The sequence below is a fragment of the Vicugna pacos genome, chromosome 11 (assembly GCF_048564905.1).
Source record: "Vicugna pacos chromosome 11, VicPac4, whole genome shotgun sequence".
Classification (NCBI taxonomy): domain Eukaryota; kingdom Metazoa; phylum Chordata; class Mammalia; order Artiodactyla; family Camelidae; genus Vicugna; species Vicugna pacos.
Genome location: NC_132997.1, coordinates 49,812,925 through 49,833,439, shown reverse-complemented (window position 1 = coordinate 49,833,439; position 20,515 = coordinate 49,812,925). Strand labels below are relative to the sequence as shown.

General features: G+C 35.2%; 1 protein-coding gene across 8 annotated transcripts in view; it reads left to right on the top strand.

Moving 5' to 3' along the window:
- MCU (mitochondrial calcium uniporter) overlaps positions 1-20,515 on the top strand; it is a 201,537-nt gene that overhangs the window by 79,271 nt on the left and 101,751 nt on the right. Inside the window, exon 1 of one of the 8 annotated variants that reach the window (XM_072971344.1) lies at positions 4,360-4,380. The exons of the other annotated variants lie outside the window; for them this stretch is intronic. Coding sequence (XP_072827445.1) covers positions 4,375-4,380 — 6 coding nt within the window. The 5' untranslated portion in view covers positions 4,360-4,374. Of the gene's footprint in view, positions 1-4,359; positions 4,381-20,515 lie in introns of those variants that run through there. 8 annotated transcript variants of the gene reach the window in all.

Below are 20,515 nucleotides of genomic sequence, written 5' to 3'. Positions count from 1 at the left end.
TTCATTCATGTTATAAGTTGCTTCGATATTTCATCCTTTTTATTGTATAATATAATCCATAATATTTCATTATATGGATAAACATATTTATCCATTCATCAGTTGAATGATGTTTGGGTTGTTTCTATTTTTGACTAGCATGAATGATGCTGCTATGAACCTTCTTATACAGGTTTTTTGTGGACATATATTTTCATTTCTCTTGGGTATATACCTAGGAGTAGAATTGCAGAGTCATAAGATAATTTTATGTTTAACTTTTTGAGGAACTGCCAGACTATTTTCTAAAGAGGCTGCACCATTTTACAATCCTATTAGCAATTTATGAAGGTTCCAATTTCTCTGCATCCTCACCAACACTCATTATTGTCTTTTATATTTCAGTCATTGTAGTGGGTGTGAAGTGATATTTCTTTGTGATTTTGATCTACATTTCCCTAATAACTAATGATGTTGAACATACTTTCAAGTGCTTATTAGCCATTTGTATATCTTCTTTGGAGAAATGTCTATCCAATCCTTAGCCCATTTTTTAAATTAGGTTGTCTGTCTTTCTATTACTGAGTTGTAAGAGTAGGGATGCCTTTTTTAAGCTTTTCTTTATGTCATTATGAATCTATCATACATTCATTTTTCAAACTGATAACTCAGAATCTTTTTCTATAGAAGGCATTTAATGTGTCATTTTCAGTGTCTTTCAGTTTTTTAAAGTGTTGGTCATAAAGAGAGTAAGTCATGTTTTTAAAAAATTGAAATGGAGATTGTTGATATACTGACAGATAAATAGAAGAAATTATAAGGCACTGTTTTGATCAAATGTGATAGGATCTGGGGAACTGAATTAAATCCCTTTCATTGCTATGGAAATCTGACTGAGCAGGGAAGCCGTGACTGCTAAATGTGTCAAACAAATGCTGTCAGTTTCTGGCACACTCCTTCAGCATATTCCCTCACCAGGAATAAAAGAAACATTTGTACCTAGTATTGCAAGGTTTTGTATGTAACATTTAGATTATATGTTTGCTTTACCCTCCCTCAAAAGGAATTTAGGTATTCAAAGAATTCATAACTGGTTTAACTGAACCATGAGAATAATTTACATTGCTATCATATGTACCCTCTTTTCTAATAGCAAATGGAAGCTATTGAGTATATTATTTTTTTTAATTCAGTATATTCTTAGCTTGATTAAATTACAAGAGAAAGCATCCATGAGACCAGAAATACCCTTTTGATTTTTTTTCCTACGTTTAGTGGGTTTAATGAGTGTAATCTTTTAGTGAGAGCACTTATGCCTGATTAGTATTAAGTGAAAAAAAATAAACAGAATATACGTAAGCAGTGCTTAAAGGTAGGGAGGGTTGGAAAGAGCACTAGGTTTCAGAATCCACCGGCTTTTCCTTGGGAGACCTTGCACAAGTACCCTTATCTCTCTAAACATTGGTCTTCTCATCTATAAAATGGGATGGATAAAAATCTACCTTGTAAGGTTGTTGTAAAGATAAAATGAGGCAATGAGGGGGAATGGTATAGCTCAAGTGGTAGAGTGCATGCTTAGCACCCACAAGGTCTGAGTTTAATCCCCAGTGCCTCCTCTAAAAATAAATAAACCTAATTACTGCCCCCTGCCAAAATAAAATAATTAAATACTACAGTAATAGATAAAATATTTTTTAAAATGGGACAGTATATGAAATGCATATAAGCTAGTACTCAGTTGATGGTACCCACTATGTATTGTTTCTTTTTTAATTGAAGTGTAGTCAGTTTACAGTATTGTGCCAATTTGTTATCTTTCAATTTAGTCTTATTTAGCTTAAATTGGAGTATCTACTCAGTCTTGACAAGACTTTCTGATAATTTAATTTCACAGAGAGTAGACAAAGCAAATCTGGATTTTTTTTTAAAGAATTAACTTCTTATAATGGTAAAATATGCTTGTTGAAGCAATCTCTGAAAATTATTTTGAAAGTTATATTTAAAAAACTCAAAAACAGGAATCTATGAACAGAAGCTTAAAATGAGAATATGGCCCAAGAAGGAAAGAAAAATCCCTCAAAAGTAAATAATAGCAATGTCAGTTGGAAATTATGAGTGAGAACTGGAGGAGGAGTCTTTAAAGACTGGTGTATACTACAAAAGAAATTCCTTGCTTTACTCATATCTGAAATATGCATTTGTAAAAGACCAGTGGAGAGGATATATAATCAGGAGTGATTTTAGAGTATTATTAGAATGAGCTCAAAGGAGATGACTCTTCTAAAGAAATAAAAACAACAAAAAAAATTTAAAAACTGGAAATACAGGAATAAGTAAGGATAGGATTGCTATTTATATTTAAGGATGTTAAAACAGATGACAGTGAAGGCATAATTCCTTGCCTTTTATTCACATTTCAGATAAAGAACCTCTTGATTTGAAGGATGAAAATGACACTGATAAAAGAAGGTCTAGGAATAGTGAAGAGCCTGTAAGAGAGCATAGAGTTCCCCTGGGGGCAGGAGGCGTGGGGGTTGGGGAAACTACATAGTACTCTGAGCTTACATATGAAATTATCTGTGGTTTTTTGAAATAATCTTAAAACTGAGAGAAATACTAGAAAGCTGAAGATGGGTCTTCTGAAAAAGAGAGGAAAGTAGATTTGCAGGCCAAAGAGAGACTAGTGACAAAGGTAGGACTCTAGAGTAGATGATTTAAAGTGGATTTTAAATATTGTAAATATTTTAAACAAGGAAGTGATAGTTGCAGAGTACCCTAATTTTATTTCCAAATAAGATTTTGAAATTAGTAGTTGAGTGAAGTGCTATATGCATGCTGTCCAATATGGTAGTAACTAGCCACAGGTGACTTGAAATGTGCATAGACCACATTGAGATGTACTGTCAGTATAAAATACACATCAGATTATTTATATGTTGAAATAATATTTGGATATACTGTGTTAAATCAAATGTTTTGTTAAAATTAATTAATGTAACTACTAGACTATCTAAAATTATATATGTGACTCACATATTTCTATTGGAAATAGATTAGATAACACTGTGCCTTAGCTATCATAGTGGTTACTAACTTATTTTTGAAAAATGTAAAGTTAAGATATTGGATATTGGACCAAGGTTATAATAATTTCCTTATAAACAAGATGGGAAAAAATGAGGACTTTACATTCTTATAATTAAGTGGACTTGTAACTAGTTAAACCCAAAGAATTCTAATAAAAAGAGTGCATGTATCTAATGGTGGGATAGTTGTACTGACTATGATAAAAGTAGACAGTGGGAACATGGTAGCATTAGGCAGACACTATGCTTTGTCACCATTTGTTCAGCATTTAAAATTTTACTTATTTTGTTAAGTTAAACTTTTATTTTGAAATAATTATAGATTCACATGCAATTGTAAGAAATACTGCAGAGAGATCCAGTGTGCCTTTTACCCAGTTCCTTGCAGTGGTAACATTTTGCAAAACTGTAGTACTGTATTCCAAGCAGGATATTAACATACATATAATCCAGATATCTTATTAGATTTTCTGTTTTGCTACTACTCATTTGTGTGTGTGGGCATTAGTTCTACGGTATTTTATAACCTGTGTAGGCTTCTGTATTCACCACCACAGTCAAGATAAGAAAAGTTCCATCACCACAGGGATTCTTCCTCTTTTACTTTTAAAATCATACCTTTCTTTTTCCTCGCTGCTCCCTCACCCTTGGCAATGACCAGTCTGTTTCCCATTTCTATAGGGTTGTCATTTCAGGAATATTATATAAATGGACTCATGCAGTTTGTATCCTTTGAGATGGGCTTTTTTTCACTCAGCATGTATCAGTAATTCATTCCTTTTTTTCTTTATTGTGGTAAAATATGCATAATATAGTATTTATTTTAACCATTTGTAAGTGTACAATTCAGAAACATTAAACATGTCATCACTATACCTAAAACCTTTTCACCGTCCCTCCAAATACTCTGTATCAGTTAAACAGTAACTTTCCCTTCCCCTAGTGCCTAGTAATCTCTGCTTTCTGTCTCTATGAATTTGCCTATTCTATGTACCTCATATAGGTGTAGTCATACAATATTTGTCCTTCTGTGGCTTACTTCACTAAGCATAACCTTCTCAGTGTCCATCCATATTGTAGTATATATATCAAGATTTCAGTCCTTTTTAATAGCTGAATAGTATTTTAGCATTTAACATTTTTATTAATAACATGGATCAACTATTGATGACTTGCTTTTTTGCAGATCCATATAGCTAGCGATGATAAGTTGTATAGTTAATGTGCTGAGTTTTTTTTTCTTTCAAAATAGAGATTGAAAATAGTTATTAGACTGAAAGAATGGACTGAACAGATCAAGACTTATTAAATGTTGGTAAGTATAAAATTCCACATATAATTCAAAAAATTAGTGTTACTATAGCTAGATGTGATGTGGTTTAACAGCAGATAACATGAAAAATACCCCAGGGGGTTTCATTTGACAGAATGTTCAATGTGTGAACACAGTGTGATCTGGGCTCTGTTAATAGAAGCAAGATGTCCAGAGTAAGGATTGTTTCAGAGTGTTGTTTTTGTTTCTGGGTACCCTGTTTTATGGGTGCACACTTAACAACAGGGACCTATTCAAGAGAGAAACCAGAATGGTCTGACAGGAAGGTAACAGCCATTCAGTATTGGAATAAAAACCGTTGTGAATGGAGCGAACTGCCTTGGGAGGTAGTCAAGTCCAACTAAAACAATTTATTGAAGCAGAGGCAAGCTGCACATTTGGCTGGGACATTGTAAAGAATATTTTAGTATCTCTAGTTGGAGGTAGAAAAGGTGCTCCATTATACATACTACCTTTGTGGATCCTCAACCTTGAGATTTGTAATTATGGAACACTATAGGGTCCTGGGGTTTAAACTGTTAATAGTGGTTGTCTATGGGGGTGAGTTGCAGGGGACTGTCACTTCCAATGTTATATATTTCTGTATTTAATTTTCATTTTTACAATTTGAACGTGTTACTCTATTTTAGAAAAAGCAAGGAAGCTCATAAATATTTTTGTTTTGCAGATAAACACGATTTAGTCCTTTAATTTTTAAAATTAAAAAAATAAACCCAGTAAATTAATAAAGCAGTTTTAGTGTTTAAAACCCTTTGCATGTATTGAGAGCCTTTGAATACATGGAGTTTGGGTATATGGTTTTGTTTTTTTTTTTAACACCTTTAGAAGAGTGCTTTGCTAAATGTTTGCTGTTATTCCTTTCAGTAGTTCTCTGGATGGTGACAGTAAAGTTGGTTGGGCTTTGGCAGATCATTCTGCATGTTCAGATTTACCTCCAGCCTTAGGTTTGGATTATTAGATAACTAAATAGTAAAATTCTGACTAATTTCTGTGATTCATTTTCTCCCCTATTGACTGTCTAGTACCGCTGTACTTGTAAAGGCTGTTAGTTCTAAAAAGGAGTGAGAGAGAAAAAAACTGTTGCATTCTCTTAGGAAGATATCTCCTTCTAACCCAGCCATCTTTTGTTTTCCCTCACATGGTTCTATTTTATCCCCTAGAGACCGAGGTTTAGTCCTTATGCTTATTGGGAGAGGATTATGACCAACATTTGCTTCCTGGAGGTGTTAGGAGAAACGTTGCTAAGCTGCCTTAGTAAATAGGTTGTAAACAAAAACTCTGAGTCACACTTCCTCTGTCTATTATTATCTTAGTAAATTTTAACTTTAGATTCTAATAATTTTCATGCTGCAGTTCTCTCATATACTTTTAAAATCTGTAACATTTGAGAATAGACTTATTACTACACTTCCTTTGCCTTAGCTTAGCAGTACCCGTTTGATGGTTTTAGGCCAAGCATTTAGCAATCTAAGTGGACAATTTTGGACGTTGTTGCTTGATGTCATCATGAAGTTGTTTGATGTTAGAAACCGTAGTACAAGAAGAAATGGTTCTATTAGCATTTGCTCAAAGTGCTCTCACAGACGGGCTACCTTCAGTGTTTATAAAAAGTTTCTATAAAAACTTGTTTATAATTCACCACAGTGTTACCTAAAGCTTCTTGATCTTGTCAGTGAAGCATACAGGGCATGTGACTTGTGGCTTAAACTCTAAATGACCACAGACATTTTTTTTGCAAATAACTTGCTTTCTCCAAACTTCAGGAGTTCTTCAGTTGGTACCGTAGTAGTGAAAAGTCCAAAGGAAAAGTCCAACTTTCCAGTCATGATTTGCATTCTCGGAGATGTTAAGGAGTAACTGTTTTGCAAGTAAGAAAACAAATAAAGAAGGGTGATCACTAATGTCATACTAGAAACTTTCTGTTAGAGCAGGATAGGAACCAAAGTGGTAAAACAGATGAGCGGAAACGTCAATTCAATTGGAGATACTTATTTTCTAAAAAACAACTTACTCTGTATCTTCCATGTAAAAGGTCCACATTGCTAGGCATTGGCCCCAGACCTCAAACAGTACATAACCTAATTGTAAGAGGTTTACAATTTAACACTTAAAGGGAGTGGATAAAAGAAGCATCGCTTTATGACTTCCTTAGGAGAAAGCCGGCAGTGTTTCCCTCTTTACTGCTTCTTAACTTTTGACCTGAATTTCGAAAGTGGCTGGAGCAAGTAATTGATTACATCCCTAGCAACTCCTTATCGTTCTCCTACTTTTAAGCTGGCGTGGGAGTAGGGATAAGCTGTGGTAGAGATGGGGCCTATCTTTAGATACAGTTGTTGCTATAGAAGTCATTAGGACTTGCAGGCTGCTGGGTGTCAGTACAGCTGGAGAAATCCTGTAATAATTTAAAAGTGTGAGAAAGCTTAGACTAGAACTGGGGACAGAGTTTCAGTCTATTATAAATAAAACCAGTGGAAAGCTTTCTAGCTGTGTTAGTGGAATAAAGCCTTTGATTATAGTAATCAAAAAGAATATTTTTAAGGAAGAAAGAGAGGGGGAAAGGAGTAAATATGAATAAGTACCCTGAGGTTCTGGGCTCTGAGAAATTCCTCCCACTCATCCCTCCCTTAGTTACATGTTCAGCAAATCAAAAATAGCCTCATGGAGTGAGGAATAGAGCCAGCCATATATAATAATAAAGTAGTGTGTACCCTGTGTACCAGGTTTAGCTTTCAAATTGAGCAAACATTAGAAAAGACTCTAGTGGGGCAAGTATAACTCAGTGTTAGAGCACATGCCTAGCATCTACAAAGCTCTGGGTTTGATCCCAGTACCCCCATAAAAAATAGAAAAGACTCTACTTTTTCCTCTTGTTTGTGCTGTTTGTTCCAGATAAAATGGGTCAAAAAGACAAAGCCTTTCTAGAAAGTTTATGCTAAGCAAGGAAATGTGGATTCTTAATTGACTTGCAGAAGGACATGTTGAATACTGATAGCTAGAGTGTTGACATTCTTGCCTCATATTTCAGTAGTTAACGTTTCTAAATAACAGAACATAAGGAAATGTTATGTGAAACTTGTAATTTCTTATCTGTGGCAATTCTGTATTGGCACACAGTTTTTAATGGTTACCCTTCTGCTTAAACTCCTTTGCTGCCTGTTGCCTGGAGAGTAAAGCTTAACATTTTTGGGCTTTGGTATTGAAAGTCCTTCAGAGTTTGAACCCAGTCTAACTTTCCAGGCTCTTCTTTTTTCTTCTCTCCTTTTTGCAACCTAGGCTTTTGCTGTGCTAGATTCCTGGGACATGCCTCATGGTTCTTCCTTTGTTCGTGGCCTCTTTGGATGTCCTCCTGACCCTTTCTGCTGGTCAAAATGCTGTTCATTCTTCAAGGCCTCAGCTCTTTTATTTATACTATTATTAGAACACCCCCTCATTATTATATTTAGCTAGAGCCAAAAGTATATTTGGATGTGTATTAGAAGGCAAGTAATGTGCACGTAGTATAAATACATAGGCTTAAATGTCATGCCACAGTGATATGCTGCATAGTAGATGCACAGGAAATTGTTTAAATTACTGAAATCGTAACTATAAATTGGAGTGTCTGGGAGTAATTTACCTTTTTTTTTTTTTTTTTTGACTACTAGTGACTGGTTGCCAAAAAAGAAATGGCTGAAACAACTGGTATACATTGTGAAGTGCACATTCAGATCTGAGATAAACCATTCCTTTTTATACACTTTAAAAATAACATTTCAGATTATGCTTAGCATAATTTGAATCTTGTTAAATTATATTGTGTCAAATAGGGTTTTTAAAAATCTGAAGTGTTGGGAATTGGAAAGGTGATAAAGTCAGACTATATATATTCCTGTTTTCTTTAAATTCTAGGTAAAAAGTGTTAATTTCAGTTCTAGCCAAATTTAGCATTTTAATAGCTTTCCTGTCAGCAGCAGTCCTTCAGACAGCTCTGTTTATGAAATAGAGGAAACTTTTCCATTTTAAAGAAAGCCAACTTTCTATGCTCCTGTAGTCTGACTTTTTTGTGGAAGCAGGGTTTGGGGGTGTATGGTTATTCAGCCTCTTTCCTCTTAAAGTAGGCTTAGTATATGAAGTTAACCAGTGGAGAAAATTAAGATTTTCATTGTTACTGTACTTTAAACCTGTAAGTCAGCGGTTTTTCACCTTGCTCTATTTGATTAGTAACAGCTCTCTTGCTTACTGTTCCATAGCCGGCTGGAGAAGAGTGCTTTCTGTCCTCATGATTTTTTCCTTCTAATATGATGCTTCATAGTTCATGGCTATAACATGACCAAAATATCCTATTAGGAATGGTTTTCCCAAAACGAAACTTATTTACCACTCTTCTTGGAGTTTCTTAAACAATCAAGCTTCAGAATTGTGATCTTTTTTTAGTTCAGCATTTCTTTCTGATTTCCAGCTCCTTTCTGTATGTTGTTTGTTTTCTTCATTCCTAACTTTGATTCCAGTGAGGCCATAAAAGTGAGGTCATGAAAGTTAGTGTAGTACAGGGGTGAGTTCAAACCAACAGGTACTGTGAGTCATTTGCTTCTTTCCTGGGCAGCCAGTGTGCTGCTCTTAGGTGTGGTTTGTATCTCTTAATGAATCTGTCAGGACAGATCCTTTAATCTGGTTGTGGCAGTAGGGAGATGAGAGCATGTTCTGAGAGAGATGTTTTCAGTGTCTGATAGGCAAAGACTTACTGGGTATGTAAAAAGTTTCTAGCTGTATTTGGCATAATGTGGGCTGTTCCAGCATATTTCAATAGTTGTTAATAAAATATTAATGCATTCTTCATATATTCAATTGTAAACACGATTAACCATCTTTTTTCCCCTCAGATACAGCAGTTAATGAGTTTAATAATTGAGCTCTTGAGAGAGAAGCATTTAATTGAGTATGACTAAACTTAAGTTTCAATAGGCATAAGCACATTATGTCAAAAATATGCTCCTATAATTTATAGACAGTCACTGAAAAGGGTAAACATATAGAAACAGTCTTCTTTTCAAAGTGGAAGATATTTTCATACCAAGTGGAATGAAAGGCATCTGTACTGTGAGAAGAGTGTCCATGTTCCCTGTGGTCAGTGATCATCGCTGTTGACATTTCTTGTGCCATGCTTCCCAGTTGACTGTGGCTTGTGGATTATTTGAATCTACTTCTGTTTGATTAGTCTTCTTGTTTCCAGTTGTTTCTATTTTTTCTGTGTACTCTGTCCATCTTTGTCATCATAGGGGTTTCTGCAGACTTGGAATTCTATTTAAGTTAAATAGAATTCAGTTAATTTTAATTTTAATTATAATTTACTCTATTGCATTACCATTTTCCCTAAAGGTCTTTGGCATTTTTACATATATTTCAGCCATTTTTTAGACTTCTAGGACTTTGAAGGAAATAGTGCTCAGAAATTAATACAGTGCTTACAGTCACAACTTATGAGTCACCACTGGTCAGGGTTTTTATTTATAAATTAATAGCCATCGCTTTCATGTGTACATTGAGTGCTTGCCTCTTCATTGACTAAAGTCACTGTGCGAAAACTGTACCTAGTAGGGTTCATATAGGACACAGTGGAAGATAAGGCAGACATGTGTCTTGCCCAGCAACTCCCACGTATATGGCTATGCCTAATAACGGAGAGCCATTAATTATAAAAGAATTGATTGCCCATGTCAGGATTATGGATAATTCACAGGGAATGATTTTACCCACTGGAGGAGTTAGAAAGCAGCAGAGAAGCCAAGTTAGGAAAGGTCTTTCTCTAGAAAATGTAGCTAGAATGGCCACTTACTCTTTGGGCAACTCCTGAGCTGATTTTTAGGGGGTGCAAAGCTGTAAATACTACTAAGGATTTTATTCAAGACAGGAAGTCAGGGAAAGGGAGGAAACAAGCACTCTGTATATTTGGCTTTGGTATCCAATGTGTGTGTAGGAGTGGCAGGGCAGTGTAGGGGAGAGGGGGAGTGTGAGTGTGAGTGTGAGAGTCTGCCGCTTAATCACCACACTGTGTTTTATGGCCTTGCCTGGAGATTAGCTGTCTGAAGAAAGGTTTCTAGAGCCTCTTTAATACAGGCATCTTTATGAGGAGAAATGGTAAACTTACCTATAATTTATTCCTTTATTCACTCAGCAAATATTTATACTTAGTACCTTCTGTGTATCAGCATTTCTTCTATAATTGGCAGCTTTTCTCTTTTTTTTTGTACTTGTTCATTTAAAAATGCTACGTAACACATGTTTTCTACTTGTAGAAGCTTGCAGTATAAATCTTATGATCTAAATTAGTTTATTATGAACTGAAACGGAAATGAAAGAAACTTTAACAACAACAAAAAGATTCATTTTGCATTATCACCTAGAAGGATAGATGTTCTTGTTAGAAAGTAGCTATGAAGAAACCATGAAAGATTTAATATATGCAGGATAGAATCTGAGACCAACTAGTTAGACTTGACAATAACCTTTGTTCTATACAGTAGCTTTACTTCTACTTGAAGTTCTCTTGGTGCCTGATGGCAGCTGATTCTGAGAAGCTGAGTAAGATACTGTTTTTCAATGTAATTAAACTCTGTGGCTCTTGAAAATAATCCAGCCATTTGATTTTTGTAAGTTATGCTGTAACTCATTTCTTGCACTTCTTCCCTGTGACAGTTTTATGTATATTATTTTTAAATTTTGTTATATGAAAATTATTTTACCCAGTTCCTTTTTAATCTACTCTTCATATAGGAAGTATTTCCTGTATATTTTATAAATTTCTTCTATGTATTATGTAATAACTGTATCTTTTGGCTTCATCTTTCCTATCATAGATCTAAAGCAGGTTTTTTTTTTTTGGATGGTTAATATTAGCAGTAATATGATGTTCCTACTCAGTAGGAGACCAAGTGCAGACTTGATCAATTTACTGACTTCCTTTTGCCTACTAGCTCCATAAATCCAGAAGAGTTTGGTGAGGAGCAGAAAATGCTAGAATTTTTGGCTGAGTGGTCAAAAGCTTTGAGACAACATAAAACTGCAAGTCTGGTGATTGTTCAAAGCCACTCCTTTCTTAAAAACATCTGGTTCATGCTAGATTTCTTTGAGCTGCAGGGCAGGCTTCTTTCTCCCAGACCTGCTCCTGAGTTTTGTTGGAAAATACTGCAGAAATGTTCAGATAGACTCTGGGTCAGCAGATAGTCCCCATATCACCAGTTGAGATTTCATATTTTCTTTTAGCCATTGGGTATTTAGTGTAAGAGTTTTTTCTCCTTAAAGTGATCTGCCCCTCTTCTTTTAGATTTGTGTAATAGGATCTGCAAATAAGTATTCATATTAATATTATAAAGTTGTTTATGTAGTCTACCTGAGTTAAAAAAAACTGTATAAAATTGAAAGGCTTATGAACAACTTAAAGTTTAATTCATTTTTTTAAGCAAGCAGGTTTATTTCTAAAGGCTCAAATTCTATTTGCCTAAAGTTATTCTTAGCTTTTCTTCCAATGGAGCAAATACTATTTAGTGTTTTATATGTAAACAGCTACCATAGTATATTACTTTTGTCACAAGGACTTGGCAGACAGATATTTTGTAAAATAGAGTGTCCTCACAGTACTTCTTTCTCACAGTACAATGAGAGCCTTTTGCTTACTTTAAAGTTTCTTACTGTACCATGTACCATAATACTTTACATGGCCAGAAATTCTCACCATGGTCTCAGTATCTTCCTGGGAAAGTCTGTAGTCACACTTGGCTGAGTAGCTACTGATTTTTTTTTTTATTATTGTGGCACAATATACGTAATATAAAATTTACCATTTTAACCATTTTTAATTGTACAGTTCAGTGACATTAAGTACATTTACATTGTTCTGAACCATCACCACTAACCATCTACAGAACTTTTTCATCATTCCATACTGAGTAGCTATTTTTAAATGTTTCTAGTGAAAGAGCATCCTACTTGGTTCTGCCTATAATTAGTTTCCTTGCATCAGGTTTTTCTTTGCAGTCTGACACTATGGATATATCCTCTCTTCTTGTTTATTCACCCAACAAATATTTGTTGAGCACCTTCTGTGTACTGAGTAGGGCATGGAACCTAGTGGTGTAACTGTTAGCTGTAATTCTCAAATGCAGAACTGATACCAGCCACACTAGTGTTGCTGTAGTTTTTCAAAAATCAAAAAGAAGCCTCCCTAGAATATTTGAATTATGACTAGAGTTAAAAGAAAAAAATACTTAAAAGGAAAAAACACTTGAGCAGAAGCTCCAAGTCGTATCACATACCTGGAGAATCCAAAAGATTTTCTGTGGTTGTAAAAAAAACTTATGTACAGTGCATTTTTAGTTAAGTATCCAAATATCACCTGTTATCTATATAAATATTATGTCTGTTTTAAATTGGATAAATCTGGCTCTAGAGAGAGATCTCATTTGAATTGTGTTTATTGAAGCTGTGTCTGTCCTAAGCAGTAAGTCTAAAGTCATTATTTTTAGGTCTCCTACTCATTCTAGGATATGTAATATTTTAGTGTTTGAAATATCAGTAATTGCCTCCAAACAGAACTTATATTAGCTGCTATGTGTTTGGAGATTTTGTGCTATTTCTGCTTGGCTACATGTATAATAAGGCTTTCTCTGTGGTTTGCCTCTGTTAGGACTGCAAGGATATAGGGTTTGCATATTTTTCTTGAGAGATGCTGCCCAAAGTGGTCATACCAATGTACCTTTCCACCAGCAGTGTGTAAGACTTTATGTTGTTCCATGTCCTTTTCAACACTTGTTGTCAGGCATTTATTTTTCACCTGTGTGATGGATATGAAATGGAATCTTATAGTCTTTTCCTGATTTAAGCTGAGTGTTTTAAAAAATATTTATCAAATAATAAGTGCACAATACCAATAGCCTTTCAGTATTACACTTGATGTTTGGCAGCCATGTTCATCTGCCTGTTCATGATGCAGGGAGATCTGTCCTCTGACAGATTATTTTGCCAGATGTCCTGTGTTTCCTTCCCAAATGGAGCAGCCTGAATCACATCGGTCTGGCCTTGATCTTAATGGAAGTCAGTTTATATATAGTTTGTAGAGCTGCCAAGTAGAAACCAAAGATTTCATAAAGTGAATCCCTTGTAGTGCCTATGGGACAAACTTTTTTTGCTTCTTGTGCTCTGTTGTGCAAGTTTCTCAGACAGGTAGTCAAAAAGCCTGGGAGAAAGAACAGGGAGGTTTTTGTTGTTGTTTCCAGTTTGGAGGTTTGTCCTTCCCCAAGGAAGGCAGTGTATTCTAGGAAAAACAACAGTGAACTTAACCTATTTATTGCCTCAGTTCTGGTTTCATTTTTTATTTCATATGTTTAGGTGATTGCCCAAACTTTCCTCATTTATTACATGGAGGTAATACCACTTGCCCTGAGTAACCCTGAGGATAGGCAGACTTGAGGCTTTCGTTTTCCTGCCCTTGTAGGAATAGCACGTGCTGCATAAAATGCTACTAAACAAACCAAAAGAATGCAGCAAGTATTGCTAAACAGATAATAGTGCTGATGAAGCTGATTATCCCAACTGTCAATACTTATGCTTCCATAATTTTCCAAATTATGGTTACCTTTTGAATCAGTCATTTCTGTGTCGTACCTCTAGCAGGTGCTATAAGATTCCAAAGAGTTAAAAGGTGATGTAATTCAGACTGCATTAGTGAAATGTTCTACTCTTGAAAAACACTTTCACAACTTTCTTTCATAGTGCATTGAAATAACTAAAGCAAGGGGTTTTATATCTATTTGTATGACATAGTTTGGCAGAAATAATTATTTCCATACATATATCACTTTATGATTAAAAAAATCTATATCATACATTATCTCAGGAGACCTACAGAGGTTAAATGATTTATTGAAGACATAACACTATTTAGTGAGAGATTTGGGTTTGAATACAGAGCTTCTTGGTGTCCATCCCATGAAAAGTATCTTGGTGGAGGGAATAATCCACAGGAAATATGGAAGGCGCTTTATGTTCGAGTGCCAAAAAGATACAGGCATAAAGTGGAGAAAACATTCTTTTCTTCCTTTAGTACTATATCAGTAAATGTGTAGCTAGCATTCTGGTGGTGGTAATAACCGTGAATAGCCACGAAATAGTTCACAAAACTTGTGAGCACAGTTGGAAGATAGAGAAATAGGAAGGTAGTGTAAGATCTGGTAGCAAACATAGGTCTTGGTTTTATTTCAAGTTTTGCCTGCTGTATAGGCCACAGTAATCATCATTCAGATGCATCACTGGGGTCCTGTTAAATCCTCTAGTTTGCAGGCCTGTGGTTTGTGTTCCTTGTAACTGAATTAAGGCTGCTGTCAGACTGTAAGCTTGGAATTTATGGTAATAGAAGCTTTAAATGTACCAAACATTGCAATAGGGGTGGAAGGAGCTCTTTTCTTAAGGGAGTAGGATCAAATATCTATTTTGAGGTTGAAATGAATCAACAGATACTTTCTGAGGAACACTATTTCCAAGTTCAGAGAAACTGCAGTTATGCCCCTCTGTGTAAATCTGGTGATTTATGGGTGTCACGTGGCTATAAAACAGACTTTCCTATTGAGAGGCTCTAAAGCAAGAAAGTTTAGTGTTCTCTGAGGTGATTTTTCCTTTTTTTTTTTTTTAAAAGTTAGCTCAAACTTGATAGCTTATAAAATTTTTTTTTCCAACTGGATACCACTTAGTCTCAGATGCCTTAAATTTGTATTGTTTTCAGAGCTCTCTAATGAGGTAATTTTCCTCTCACAATTTAAAATGATCTATGAGCATGATTATTCTCCCTAAAATAAGTAATACCCAAAACATGAATGTATGTTGTAAAAAATGTTAAATAAATCATTAACACTGACAGCAACAATACTTTTAACATCTATCGTACATTTACTAAGAACTAGGTACCAAGAACTTTTTGTATTTGCTAATTCTTTATATAAAAATTATAAATGAACAAGCAATAGTTTATGAAATGCTGTCTCATGATCACAGTTCAACATTCATAGAAATGTCTTATGAAATAGATGGTGTTCATTTTAACAGATGAGAGATCTGAGACTCAGAGAAGTTGTGATACTACACACGGTTGTTACAAATTTTTGGTTACGATTTCTTGAGCAGTTATTCAGTGCCTGGCACTGTGTTAAGCACTTGCATCATTTTATGTAATCCTCAAATCCGCACCATGAGGCAAGTACTATTTTCAAACTCTTTTTCCAAACGAGTTGACTGAGGTTTAGAGATTAAGTAACTTGCACAAGATTACATAACTAGTAGTAAGTTCTAGAGTAGGCCGTCACCACTCGCTTATGAGACACCTTTGTTTGAAATAGAAAAGAGGCACCCCCTGTGGTGAACCTGTTAAACAACAGAAACTTCTGGGTTGCCACACCACTTTAGGCAGTAGCTGGGGGCCTGTGTTAGGTGCCTCTTCTTCCAGAAAATGTAGCCCCTCCCTGTTCCAGGGTGGATGGCTTGGTGAGCTGAACATGGGCAGAATTTCATCCCCATTTGCTTCCTTGGCCAGGTACCTTTGTTCTGTGCCTGAACTTTGTCACCCTACACTGTGGTCTCGAAGTCGGGATTTCTGTCTACATCTATTTGACTCCAGAGCCTGTAGTTTATTTAATAGTATATTGCCAATTAATTGCAAAGTTACCTTCAACCCAATTTTTCTGACTATAAACACTTTACTCTTTTTGTTGTGCACCATGCAGGTTTGTTGACTTATAAATGACACTCGAGTTTCCATACTGTGCGATGCCCATCGCCCAACTCCATAGGCACTGTTTGTTGGTCATGGTAAAGACTTCTGAGGGTTTAGAAAGGAAGGGCTGAAGAGTTATAACCCACATGTCTCATAACTGAATGTGTTTTTGGTTCAGTGTAGCTCAAGACTTGCACTGAATTCCTGGCTTCATCACCTAGTATGACTTTGACCGAGTTAGGGAGAGCATATAGTATAATGTTTAAGAACATGGACTCTGCTACCTGGAATCAGATTCTAGCAGTTACTTAATATGTGAAATTGGGAAATTTACTTTACGTCTTTAAGCCTTGTCTATAATTTTAGAGGTGGAGTGGGGGACAATAGTTCCCATCCCAGTGAGTTGTGACAATTACTGTATGAGTTAAATATATAAAGTACTTAGAACAGTGTCTGGCATGTAAATGTAGTATATACTATTTAATTGCTAGCTGAGAATTTTCTTGTTGTCACTGTTGTTAGTATTACATCATTATTGAGTTTGTGCCTATAAGTCAAAACAGTTTGATTTGATGAAATATAAATGATCATCTAAATACGATCTCTTGGGACTTTTTCCTGCCAGTTTTTGAGGATTGTGTCAAAGTATTTGCTTTAGGGACACTAGGCCATTTAAAACCAATTCCTAAAAGAGGTTTGCACAGCCATGTAGTATTCTCCATTCATTTTTCCTGAAATAATGCTTCTACTGTGTTGTGATATCAATCTATGTTTGGATTGTTAGCATTTAAGAATTGCCTTTCTAATAGATTGTACTAGATTATAGCTACCAACAATTATTCATACATAAAAAATTTCTTTTGGATCATTAGACAATTTGAGGAGCCTCTCTGAAGAAACAGGAAGTCAGTGGAGGTTCTTGGAGGTACCATTATTATTGCTTGCTATATTCATTGTCAGTATACTTACTGACCTGTTTTTAATTGTACTTTTGCTGTATTCAAAGAGTAGCTCAATCAGAGACCCCCTGGTGGACATTACTTTGTACACCCAGCATATTACCTGAATAACTTTTGCCATCCGTTTTGTTCACTGACCTTCCCTGTCTACTTTTTCTCCCCTCCCCACTTGCCATCCTTATTTCAGCATATGCCCTGAGAGATTTTTATCTTAGAATCCATGAATTCAAGCTTAAGATTTTTTACTTGAGGAACCTTCTTAAAGCACACAGTATATGGAAAAAGCTAATTAACATTTCAAAAAGCAATAAATAAATGATAAAAATTGCCAATAGGTGATTTTAGCAGGCAAATGTCTCACTAGGAGAACAGAAATCATCTCAGGTATTTACAACAGAAGGAATTTTATGCAGAAAAATGGTAACACATGTAATGAAGGAGCTGAGAACCAAATAAGAGATGGTGAAATAATCTAGAGATTAGCAGCAGGAAGTCACCACCACCCCTTCTAGCTGAAGAAACACGGGGAGGTGCAACAATGGTATGAGAGTACAAACATTATTGTTTCTGAAGAAAAAAACAGAATATTTAATTTGGCTAAGTAAAGACAAGTACAATGTGATTCAACTCTTTCTCCACCACCACCCCTCTCCACCAAAAGAAAGCACAGAAAGCCCCGTAAAAATTGCTATTTTTGAATAAGAAACTTCTCACGTTTTCTAGGAGGTGCCAGCCTGCATGTCAATCCTAAAGGATAAAAGTATTTTTTAAAATCCATAAAAATTGGAATAACGTCACCTAGTTTTATGTTTTTTAATCTATAAAAGGAGGAAAAGAATTTAACGTTTAGCCAGAGTGGTCTGAAGAGTAATACCTACCAAACATAAGCCAGTGTTTTTCCCCAGTAAGGAATTCTGTCCCCCCATTCCCTGAGAATGTTCTTTGAAGTAACCCTTTATGCTATATCATGCCCACAGTATAGTTATATACTAGTATTTGGTACCCAAAGAGATGGTATATAAAATCTGCCACTTGGAGAAAGTGAAATATAGTTATTAAAGCAATATGTTCCTCTTTTCTGCAAGCATGAATAGGCAACTTTCAGTTTCTGGAAATAATTATCTAACTCCAACTTGCCCGTGGGTGGATTAGCCTCATTGATGAATGTTGGTCAAGAAAGAAGCCAATGACTTTGCTGACTGTGCCAGTTTCTTGGCTTTCTCTAAAAGCAGAAATCACAAAACCAGAAGGCTAATTAAACTCTGGTTTTCATGGCTCTGTTTAACCTATTTCCTTGGCTTTGAGAACTTCATTCATTTTTTTAAACTCTTCCTTTCTTTAATGTTATTTAAATTTTATATTGAAAGACTTCAAAGGCAGATTTGAGAAGTAACATAAGAGAGGATAACGATAATACATTTAGAAATAGAAGTTTGAAAAATGCAATATTATTTAATGGGATGAGCTTCCAAGTTAAAAGGCTCAAATTCTATTTGTAAGTCTGCCTCTGTTCAGTTTTTATCATTAAGGTTATGTTCCTTTGTCTGTTCCTCGTCTCCATATAGGATAATGGTACTTTTATTCATCTTAGAAACTTGGCATGAGGTTTGAATGAGGTCTATAAAATTTACTTTAAAATAAAAAACTCTCAGTACAAAAATAAAGTACCCATGACACTACTGTCTCTTTAAATCCTGCAAAACTTTCAAATCTTGATTCAAAAAATGGCTCCCTGGAAAAACCTGGTTTTAATACTTTAAAGTCACACTTTAAGGGAAAGGAATATTTAGTGAGTACTTACCTAGCACCAGGCATTGTTTTGGTGCATTTTAAAAATGTATTTAATAATTTAATCCTCAAAAGAACTGTAGGTGGTAGATATTTTTGTTCTTATTTTATAAATAAGGCAACTAAGACTTACCCAAGGTTGTATAGTTAGTAAGTGATAGGAATGAGGTTCAAACATAGTCCCTCTGAAGCTTTTAAATTACGCTCTAATTCCTTCTGTGTTTCTGGTACCTCTGCTGAGCTCAGTAGAATGCCAGGCAGCGTGTAAAGGTTAATGCTATTCTAGGATGTTAAAATTGGGAAAAGATTTTAGACTATCTAATCCAACTTTCTTGTTTTATAGATGAGAGAACGAAGGACCACAGAGTTAGAGAAGTGATTTAAGATTGCAGAGCTAGTTAGAGAAGTGAAGATCAATACTGCTAATGTTTTGCAGTCCATTTTTAAGCCTGTGTAAATGCTAACCGTTAGTAATGAGAAGCATAAGAAAATGTTGAACAAAGTGAGTTGCATATAGAACCAATAGTAAACCACAAAATGAGCCTGAAATTTTAAATCTTGCTACTTTTCATCTCCTGAAGAATGAAAGTAGCAGTTGATAAAAAAGATGCACAGGACTGATACATAATTTACTGACCAATCTTCATCTTAGAAAATGGATTCTAAGGTACAAAGAATGAATTTATCTTATGGACAGATACCATTTCTCACTTTCACATGATGGTACTTTTGGTATTTTATGACAGCCACTGCCATACCTTTGTGGGTGCCAGTCATGCTGAAAACTCTTTGTCAAGTGTGAAGGTTGACTTTTCCCAAATTCCATCTTTGATTAGTAGAATAGGCTATCTAAGTGTTGATCTAAGAAGTTTACTTCTTTCTACTCTTTAATTGACTTTGGATTTGAATTCCCAACTCCATTACTTTTGAGTAGTATAATTAATCTTGGCAAGGTACTTAATCTCTCTGAGTTCCCCATCCCCACCCCACTGGGGTAATAGAATCACCATCTAGGGTCATTGTAAAGATTAAGAACGCTTGTGAAACACTTAATTATCACAGAGATGAGCACATATTATGGCCTCAAAAGTGTTAGCTGATATCACTGTGAACGATAGCATTGACCATGCCTCTGAAGAGGGGAAAGTAATGTCAATTTTAGAGCGTTATGAAATGGCACTTTGTACCTTCTGAATGTTTCTAAAACCTTGATTCATAAGAGAACTTCCAGTTTGAACTGACTAATTAATTTTGTCAGTTACTCAGGAGACCTAAATTAAAAAAACTGTGGATAAATAAAATACAGTTGACCCTTGAACAAACAGGGGTTAGGAGTGCTGATCCTCCGTGCAGCCAAAATTCCCGTATGACCTGTAGTCAGCCTTCCATATACGCAATTCTATATCTGCAGTTCTGCACCCTCAGATTCAAATAACTGTGGATAATGTAGTACTATAGTATTTATTATTGAAAAAAGTCCGTATATATGTGGACCTGTGCAGTTCAGTCCTATGTTGTCTTAAAGGTCAACTGTGGTTCTTAATGGGTCTTGGGATTGGTAGAACTAAAAATATGTTCCTAATGTCAATATATATGATTAAATACATATATCTGATATGTCAAAGAAACAGGATAA